General features: G+C 45.1%; 1 protein-coding gene across 2 annotated transcripts in view; it reads right to left on the reverse strand.

Moving 5' to 3' along the window:
* Nucleotides 1-837: 837 nt before the first annotated feature.
* Nucleotides 838-10,674, reverse strand: part of TBC1D14 (TBC1 domain family member 14) — a 773,921-nt gene continuing 764,084 nt past the window's right edge. For both annotated transcript variants that reach the window (XM_044062828.1, XM_044062829.1), the window contains one exon: nt 838-1,593. In XM_044062828.1, the coding sequence (XP_043918763.1) occupies nt 1,528-1,593 (66 nt within the window). In that variant the 3' untranslated portion in view covers nt 838-1,527. The remainder of the gene's footprint in view (nt 1,594-10,674) is intronic.

A 10,674-nucleotide genomic window follows, 5' to 3' on the forward strand; every position in this document is an offset into this window, starting at 1 on the left:
TAAAAAGTGCAGTTTACAAATCTTCCATAATTTCAAGAGTACATGAGGAAACTTAATGGATGTATTTTCATTTACTCTGTTCCTCTTTTTCCCTTTACTGTAATAGATAACAGAATAAATCAGATTCACTAGATTCTCTTAGAAGTATCAAAATGCCTGTACAAAGGCATCTATTGTAACAATTGACTAAAGCACAGGAAAACTGACCGGTCAAAAACAAAAGGAAGTAAATCTATGTAACAGACCCAAACTATGAACTTGTATGCTTAAAATTTTCCTGCTAATGAAGACTGCTAATGACAGTTTAATAAAAAAGTGAACGCTGGCATCAGCTCTTAATATCAACATCTGCCAACTTTGTTAATCTATTCTTAACACACCATATATACAAGTCCACTTAGCTTTGAAAGAGAGCACTCCTTCACTTAGTGGGGCATCCAAACAAACCCTTAGCTTTCATACTATTACTTGCACTTATTTTCTTTACATTGAGAACCATATTTACAAACTATAATGAACGTTTAAAGTACAAAACACTGCAGATATATATGCATACACACAAGGTGCACTTAGGAATAATACAAACTGCCTCTTGGCCAATCACACTTGCACTTGTCTGTGCCACTTTGGGATTTTTCATTTTTGCAGTTTAGTCACTTAACTCAAATATGACACATTCTTTGGTTAATTGCGTACACTGAGGTGTCATGTAAATAAAACTAAAAACACATGCACCTTGAACACAATGAAACAGGTCACCAGCAGCTGTGGGAAACTACTATGTCAGAATGCATCTTACTTTAGAAATTTGAAACATTAATAACCACTGAAAATGTAAACAGTTACAGCAGATTTTTATGTATGTGGCAATGACGACTTCACACTTGCATATTAATTTGGAATGCAAAATATGCCAAAGTCTGGAACAATCCAAATCTGAAATACTACGGGAAAGAGAAAACAAGTTTCATATTACAAACACTGCATCCCACCAACATTAGCAAAACAATTTTAAAGAAACGAAAATTTTCTGTAATATAATCCCTAATATACAACTAATACACTCCGTGGACACAAGGCAGAAAGACTAATCCTGGATAGGCTGCTAGCCTGCCACATGATACACAAATACACCCCCCCCCCCCCCAATGGACATTTTAGAGGATCATAAATTCACCTAACGCATCTTTGGGATGTGGGAGGAAAGAGAAGCAACCAGCAATAACCCATGCAAACACAAGGAATCAATAAGGAGCGGACAGCAAATTAGGTTAAAATCATACTCAAAACTTGTTAATTTTGTGCAAAAAAGTGCTATTAAGTGTACAACTGCATGTACTAATTCACAAAAACAGTTCCAGGTTTAAGGCTAAAACCAAAGTTTACTTTTAAATATTTTAAGGCCAGCCTCGATGTTAAGACTTAACTGCGCAAAAAAAAAAAGTTAATTTACAGTAGCATCCAAATTTGTTTTGCTGTTGTAGCAGTCAATGAGTCATTCTTCAAATATCATGGCTTTTGAAGCTATCAGCGCCTGAGTGAAGGACTTCCTTTTTCTGTTTCTCTGTTATCTTTTTGCAATGCAAACAGGACCTGAAATGTAGATAAGCATTAACCATTAAAAAATGTAAATGGAGAACACATTACTGGCTAATCTAATGAGCATTCATTGAATTTTACAACATACGCACAAAAATAAAATTACTTTTCCATCAATAATCATGTCCCAAAACTGCACAAAATGTATGAAAAAAAGTAATGCAGGGTCAGTGTGACAAAAAGTACAGTAAACTTAACATAAGTGTTTGAAAAGATCACTGCTGCAGTAGCATAAGCTATGTGGGTTACAATCTGCCTAGGATATAACAGCCGTCCAGCTTCCAAAGCTGAAGGGCACTTCGAGCCCAGATCTCTGACAGTTCAAGCAGAGCTGGAAAAAAAAACAGCAGTCTGTGTGCAAGCCCTTCAAAGAATTTATGCTAACTGAAAGGGGCTAGAGCCCTGGGAGTACAATGCTAGGTAAATCATCAATGTCCATACCCTAGCAACAAAAATTACACAAATATCAGGGGGATGGAGGGAAGCAGCAGCTACTGCAGCAGTGATCTATTCGAACATGTATTATTATGGCAAGTTTACTTATACAACTGTACTATGTTTGCCATTAGATTACTGCTGCCGTAGCCTTGGCTATATGGGTATAGTACTCGTCGCCTCACAGTAAGACGCTGTCCGGTTCTATTCTCAGCTAGAGCGTCTTCTGCGTGGAGACATGTGTGAATGGGCATACCTTTGTTGAAGGTTGTGCGTCAGGGCTGGTAAATCGGCACGTAAAAATCAACTGCCAATCATTTGCGGACCAGAGTTCCGTTGTGGCGACCCCTAACTGGGAAAAGCAGAAAGACACAACTACAGCAGCTTATAAAGTTTGGGAAGAGGAAGAATTAGTGTCTAGAAGCCCATGGAGAATGGAACTATCAAAGCCTTTTCTAGGCCTGGGAAAGGAGTCTAATTTGTAGTGCTTTGTAAAAATATATAAAAGAGGACTCTGTTGTTGCCTCTAGAATTCTTCAAGTCCAGCCCTATTTGCTTTTATTTACCCTGCCAGGAAAGGACTTTTTATGGTGGGAATAACAAAAGGAAAGGGCATAGAACCATTTATACACTGTCTGCTTTGACACAGATTGTCATTTTTTATCAACTTCATAAGAAATGAATAAGAATTTCTGAAGGTTTTAGTGATGTCAAGACAGTACTGGAGCTGTCCATGGACCCTCCCTCATTTTTAATTTCTGTAAGGAAGACAAGGAGATGGAAAGATTGGCTCAAAGTAAATATGGATACCACTTTACACATAAAAGGGGGATTAGTGCTGAAAGAAACCCCATCTTTGTGGAAAATGGAATATGACTGACCTACCACAACAGCTTGCAAGTTTGACACGCTTCTTGCAGATCAGAGCCATCAGTAACACTGTTTTCCATGTTAACAGTAAATATTAAACAAAGGTTACACTAAAAGAACACCAGTTTTTAAACTCACAGAAAAGTCAGTGCAGTCCAAATAATAATAAAATTTCTAGCAGAAATCAAGTAAAAAAAATAAATAATAATGTTTCAGTCAAAATTAACTGTGGAAGTCACCCCCCCCCCCCCGAAAGGAACTTACTTGCCCAGCAATATAGAAATGCTATCCAAACACTGATAATCAAAAGGCTGAAAAAGGAGCACTCTTTGGTGGCAGGAAAGCTCTGAAAAGCTTTGTGCACAGACAGTGGATCTTCCCAGGCTCTGTTACAGCTGTCAACGGTCTTTGCACAAGGAAGGTGTCCTTAAGCTTTAGAAACTTTTAGTTATGTACTCACCATAACTTCAGATGTTTGGGATCCATCTCGCCTACATTCTGACTGATGGGGTTCGGAGCCGATCCCTCGGCTCCAACTCGGCACGCTTATGCTATAGAGTGAGGCCTCTAATTGGCTGAGCTATCTTTATCCCAGGATGCACCACCACTCATCCCCCAGATCTTGTTTGTCCGCATTCATGCACACATGCACAACTTGGTTATATAACATTGTTAGATGTTTCAAGATGAAACAGGATTCGGACCTTCTGATATCCTCTGATCTCCAAGGAAGGGGGAAGGAGGGTGGGTTATTAGGAATGTAGGCGAGATGGATCCCAAACATCTGAAGTTATGGTGAGTACATAACTAAATGATGTTATGTGATCCTATCTCGCCTACATTCTGACTGATGGGACAGCGTCCCTAACACCTAAATCCCGGGTGGCTCATTGGAAAACACTCCTGAGCACTGTGGAACCAAATGAAGCTCGTCCTCTAGATGCCACATCTAATTTGTAGTGGGAAATGAAGGTGTGCAGGGAAGACCATGTAGCCGCAGCACAAATGTCACCAATAGCAAGCTTAGAAAGAAATGCTACCGAAGTAGCCATAGCCCTTGTAGAATGAGCCTTAACAGAGGTGGTAAGCTCTTTGTTAGAATAAATATAAGCTTGAGTAATACAGTCCCTGATCCATTTGGCAATAGTGACCTTTGTGACAGCGTTGCCCAATTTATTTTCTGCAAAGGATACAAACAACTGATCTGTTTTCCTTGTTTGTTTGGTCCTATCTAAATAAAAACGTAACTGTCTGTGGACATCTAGTGTGTGGAATATAAACTCCGCCTTGTTAGAGTATTTTGGGAAAAAAACTGGAAGCTCTAACGATTGTTTTAAGCATAAAGTAGAACAAACTTTAGGAACAAAAGAAGGATTTGGTCTGAGGGATACTCTGTCTGTATGAAAAACCAAGTACGGGGGTTTCACTGACAAAGCTTGAAGCTCTGAAACCCTTCTGGCTGAAGTAATCGCCACCAGAAAGGCTGTATTCCGTGATAGAAACTTTAGATCACAGGTAGCTGCCGGTTCAAAGGGGAAAGATGTCAAGGCACGTAACACTATATCGAGATCCCATGGAGGTGCAGGATGAGAAATCGGAGGTCTTAATAGAGCAGCACCTTTCAAGAAGGTCTTACACAATCTGTTGCTCATTAAAGGTGGGTCTATGGATTCGTGAAAATTAGGATGGTAGAAACTGACGAGCCTTGATTGAAAAGAGAGGTCAGAAATTTTAGTACTTCTGCCACGGGAATAGAAATGGGGTCCAGGCCCCGGAGTTGAGCCCAAATAGCAAACCTTTTCCATTTGCTCGAATACAGTTTTTTCGTAGCAGACTTATGGGCTGAAGATAATATGTGCACAACATCTGGATCCAGTGTATGAGTTCTGACTAATGTCGGAAGAGGAGGAGCCAAGCTGTCAATTTCAAGGTGTGTAGGGACTGGTGAAACAGTCCCGACTGGTGAACCAGTAGGTCTGGGACCTGGTCCAGGAACCATGGACCTTCCAGAGCATGTTTCCGGAGATAGGGGAACCACACTTGACGAGGCCAGTAAGGAGCAATTAAGATCATTTTGCTCCCTAAGAGATGCCTTTTGAATCACCCTGGGGAGGAGAGGAACTGGAGGGAAGGCATAAAGCAAGCCGGTGGGTCAAGGATGGACTAATGCGTCCATGGGGCTCTTCCCCGGAGCCGGGGTTAGGGAGAAAAATTGTTTGCACTTCGCATTCAGAGGAGTCGCGAAGAGGTCGCAACACAAACTCCCCATTCGCTGAACATCTGACTTGCCACTGTCATATTCAGAGACCATTCGTGAGGAGAGAGGATGGTTCTGCTCAATCTGTCGGCTATGACATTGGACTTGCCCGGTATGTGAGTAGCCACTAGGAAGCGTTTGGTCGAGACTGCCCATTCCCAAACTCTCATGGCTTCTCTGCAAAGAGGATAGGATCTGGTCCCTCCCTGTTTGTTCAGGTACCAGACAACTGACATGTTGTCTGAGTGAACAGCAATTACGCCCTGAGGGAGATAATCGTGAAGGGCTTGAAGGGACAGGAGTACTGCCCTCATTTCTAGGATGTTGATATGAAGAAGAGTCTCTTCCGGGTGCCATTTGCCTTGGACTGACCTGCCCAGGGAATGCCCCCCCCCCACCCCATCTGGGAGGCGTCCGTGGTCAAAGTGGCCGCCGGAAGAACAAAGGGTCGTCCCTGATCCAAATTGGAGGGCACTAGCCACCAGCGAAGGTCCCGTTTGCAAGATTCCGTGATCCATATGAGGTGATTGAGAGGGAGTTCCTGAAAGGACCACTGAGTTGAAAGAAGCCACTGGAGGATTCTCATGTGCAACCTTGCCAAGGGGACTAGAAGAACCGTGGCAGACATGGACCCCAATAGCTGCATGACCATTCTGGCTGGGGCTTTGGACCTGGGAAGTAAGGCTCGAACTTGATTTTGTATGGTTTGAATTCTGTCTGTAGGTAGATAGACCCGCATTTGGTTTGAGTCTATCTCTACCCCTATGAATCTTATTCTTTGAGATGGCCGCAACACAGACTTTGGCCAATTGAAGGTGATTCCAAGGGAATTGCCCAGTGATATAGTGGCTTGTAGGCTCCGCAGAAGTAGATGCTTGGAGGTGGCAGTTTGGAGCCAATCGTCTAGGTACGGAAACACCTGGAATCCTAGACTTCTCAGGTGAGCAGTCACTAATGCCAAACACTTGGTGAACACCCTGGGGGCTGTGGTGAGACCAAAGGGCAGCGCACGGAACTGAAAATGACTGCCTCCTAGGCTGAAGCGCAGATGTCTCCTGGACGCTTGATGTATCTTGATATGATAATACGCGTCCTTGAGATCTATGGAGCACATCCAAACACCCTTCTCCAGCAATGGGAGAATGGTTTGTAGAGCGACCATTCGGAACTTGGACTTTCTGACTGAACGGTTTAGGATGCTGAGGTCCAAAATGGGCCTCAAGTCCCCGGTCTTTTTTGGCACCAAAAAGAATCTTGAGTAAGTCCCTAATCCGATCTGGTCTGCGGGGACCGGTTGGATGACTCCTTTTTGCAGTAGCTTTGAAACTTCTGAGGCTGTGGTATCCCGTTGACTGGGTGGCGGGTCCGGGATTTTTTTGGACTGGGGTGAGAGAATGGGATGGAGTAACCTCCGGCTATAATCCGAAGCACCCATCGGTCCTGAGTGATCCCTTCCCAGGCCTTCAGGTGCTTCGAGAAACGACCCCCGACTGGCTCCGGAGCAGCACAGCCGGGCAATCCCTCAGGGACTATGAAAGGCTGAAGAGCCACGAAAGGACTCGCGGTCTCCAGTGTTGCGAGGGCCTCTGCCGCCTCTGGGATGGCGTCTTCCAGATGAATTTCCCCCTCCTCTGCCTCTGGAAGGGGAACTTTCCTGCTGAGAGGAGTAAGGCTTCTGAGATCTACGGAACCACATTTTCCCTCCTCTTTTAGCCTTGGGATAAGGCCGAAAGGGAGTGGAAAATCGTGCCCCTACGGCAGTCAGAGTCTTACCCTCCTGTTCACAGCGGGTTAAGTGTGTCTTTTACCTTGGGTCCAAACAGGGAGGACCCATCAAAGGGGGCGTCGGCAAATGAAGACTTAAAGGCCTCCGCAAAATGACACAGGCGGAGCCAGGCTTGTCTCCATAGAGCAATGCCTGTACCCGCCGCTCTACTCGCCCCTTCGGCCGCATACGAAATGAGCCTCATGGACGAGTTCGAAATGGACGACATTGTAGCTAGCTGAGAGCCAACCGTCTGGGCCAGCTCCTCAGGCAGGTTACCCAAGAGGGTATCTGATAGCTCCTTAATCAGATCCCTCTGAAATCTGGTAAAGTGCATCAGGTAGTTCAAGGACCTTAGTGTAAAGGCCGCTGAACTAAGGGTGCTTTCGTACCGATCCATGCTCCTAGACTCCTTATTAGGAGGATGGACGGACGTAGAAGCCTCTGCTACATCTTGCTGGGTAGCAGATGCCACAACCAAAGCATCTACAGCCACACCTTTAGTAAGGAACTCTCTATCGGGGGGGGGGGCCGAGAGAAATTTGTTCGGACGAGCAGGCACCGGTTCCACAGAGTCTGGGTGTTCCCACGCCCTTCGACAGATCAAATCCAGGAGCTCGAAGGGCGGAGACGCCCAGGAGGCGGAGGGCTGAGCCCCGAAGGCCTTCAGGAACACTGACTCATCAGCAGAAGGAGGTTTGGACTGCCAGCCGCCTCGCTGTTTTAGGGCTTCCAGGATGTCCGCAAAGGAGACATCCTCAGAGGACGACTTAGGGGACCCCCTCTGCATCATCGAGATCGGTGTCGGATGTCAAAGACTCATCAGGGGAGTCAACGTGCTTCCTCTTGCACGACCTTTTCCTGGGGGGTTCTTCTGAAGAGGCTTCAGAAGGACCTCCAGGAGGGGGAGAAACCCCAGTGGGGGTAACCTGAGGCCCTGGGGCTCTGCTGTCTAAAGACAGGGGGACTGCCAACGACCCAGTCTCCGTATGCAGGGAGGTAGCTGGGGAAACCATGGAGGTAGCCAAGGAAGATTTGGCTAAAGCGCTCCTCATAGCCCTGAAGGCGGGACCACCAGAATCCTGGGAGGGTCCCACCTCCATGGCCACGACAGTGAACGGTACCCCCGCCGCCAACGCACCAAGAGGGAGACTTGGGACCGAGAGCATCAATCCCGAAGCCTCCCCCCCAGGGCCGAAGGAAGAAGTCCGTGTACTGAACTCCGACCCAAGAGCCGGAGTTGGAGCAAGGGTTGGGCCCGACCCTAACACCTCCACAGGTTCCACCAGCACCGGCTCCAACGGTGCCGAAGCTGTTGGAGGAGGAACCACAGCAGGAGAGTGGACCATCGGCTCCGAAGCCAAATGGGCTGGAGCCGAAACTAGCTTTTGGAACACCGGAGACTGGAAGAGTCGAAGGAGCACCCTGTCGATGTCCGAATCGGACATCTTGGATGACCTAGAGGATACCGATCGGGCCCAAACAGATTTCTCCATCGGCTCCGAAGGGCTCGGGGACCGGCTCCGAAAAGACTCAACTATCAGCTCCGAGGAAGATTTCAAAGAAACTTCCCTCGGTGCCGATAAGGACTTCGGCTCAGAGGGGGAAGAGTCTGAGCTGGTAACCCTGATCGGCTCCAATATCAGTGGAGCCGATGAGGGTGACCCGCCTCTCGATGCCCCAGACCTCGGCTCCGAAACCAGAGGGGTCGAGGCTGGAGGCATCGAGGCAGACCGTTCTGACCTCGGCTCCGAAGTCCGTGGAGCCGATGGAGAAGTCTGCTTGGATTTTTTAGCAGTCGGTTCCGACTGACTGGTCGGAGCCGATGCTTTCTTCTTTTTAGAAGGAGACTGAGAGGAAGACAACGCCTCTTCAAAAGAAGGCTTGATTAATCCCTTGAGGATTAATTTGTTTTTCCTCTCCTGGAGGACTCTTGAAGAGAACGCGTGGCACACACTGCACGACTCTTGCAAATGCTTAGCACCTAAGCAATAGACGCACGAGGCGTGGTTGTCCGTTATGGACATTTTGAAACCACACCTCGTGCATTTCTTAAATGCAGAGGGTTTGTGTTCTTTCGACATAACTGCTGCCAAAGAACCCACAACTGCGAAAACACACTAAGCCTTTAGTCAAAGACAGTTGAATACAACTTTAACAAAAATTATATATATAAATTACTTTATTTTTTATTTATTTTTTTTTTTAAACACTAACAGCAAACAGTATACTGACAGAAAAAAGGTAAAAGATAGATAGAGGGAGTCAAGACCCTCTAATTTAAACGGGAACTTGACCCAAGAAATTACACAAACAGTAAAGTAACAGGGGAAGGCCCCTCTAACTAAAACGGGAAACCTTCCCCGACTAAAGATTTCACGAAATTAGTCACACGAATTCGCCAAACACACAAATATAATAACAATATATCAACAACAGCTGTTAAAACAGCTTTTGGGTTCAAGGAAAAGAAATTTGAGACAGGAAAAGCCTAATAACTAGTACTTAGCCCAGCCAATGTTGAGACCACGTCTAAGCTTGATAGCGGCAAACGAGATCTGGGGGATGAGTGGTGGTGCATCCTGGGATAAAGATAGCTCAGCCAATTAGAGGCCTCGCTCTATAGCATAAGCTTGCCGAGTCGGAGCAGAGGGATCGGCTCCGAACCCCATCAGTCAGAATGTAGGCGAGATAGGATCACATAACATCTGGCTGTTTCATCCTAGGCAGGATACAATTCTTGTAACTTAGCTTACACTCCAGCAGTGATTAATGATGAACATACACAGTGATTCACCTCACATTTCAAATGCAAACCGCAACATGACCATTCCATTGCAGTCTGTGTTCCTCTTACATAAAGTGTATGGGGGGGGGGGGGGTGATGCTGAGGGCAGACAAAACTACAAGGAACCTAACACAGCGTGATTAGTTATTTTTACTCAAATTTACTGGCCATGAAGATCCCACCAAATCTTTGGCCCTTTCAGAAGAAAAAAAATAGGCAATATTGAAATTTGCCCATGTCTGGCTCATGAGGTCAATCAATAATGGCAAGATAGCAGAATAATGGTTTGTTACAAAAATAGACTCCAAAATTTATTTTACTTAACATTTGTTTACCGGGATAGTCCGACTTGGAAACAAAGCCAATTTACAGTGGAGGCCTGGGGAGAAATGCTCCAGATGCATGTCTTTGTAAATGATACTCCTGAAGTACAGCCTCAGCTCACTGTGGAAACTACTGCCAGTAGTCAAACTTAATGTGGAAAAACTCACTGAATAAAAGGAGACTGCTGGAAGCTTCAGGCAGAGAAGTGATGGTTCTGGAGTTTTTGAACCAGACAAATTAATGAAGTCAGAAGGAACAAACTGATGGAGAGAAGGAACAAACGGATTACAAGAAAAGGGTTAGAAAAGGCAAACCTACAACAAGCAAGAGACATTATAGCTGTACAAAGTATTCAGTGATCTTAATTTGGGATGCATACCTCCATATTCCTATTCATCTTGTGTTCTCGTTTTTGCTCAACCCCACTGTCCAAATTGGAGAACAGACAAATGTTTCCTATTTATGAATAAGCCTCACCAACTTTACCTAATAAGCATTCTAAATCAGTATGCTTATAGTCAAACTGAAGAAATATTCATATCCAATTATGCTACACAGAATAAACCCTGCTAACATTCTAACAACAGAATTAAAACTTTGGTATTAGACAAATTATTTAAAAATTTTAAGTTTTTG

Source organism: Protopterus annectens, chromosome 2.part1 (assembly GCF_019279795.1).
Source record: "Protopterus annectens isolate FY-2018-M chromosome 2.part1, PAN1.0, whole genome shotgun sequence".
Classification (NCBI taxonomy): Eukaryota; Metazoa; Chordata; order Ceratodontiformes; family Protopteridae; genus Protopterus; species Protopterus annectens.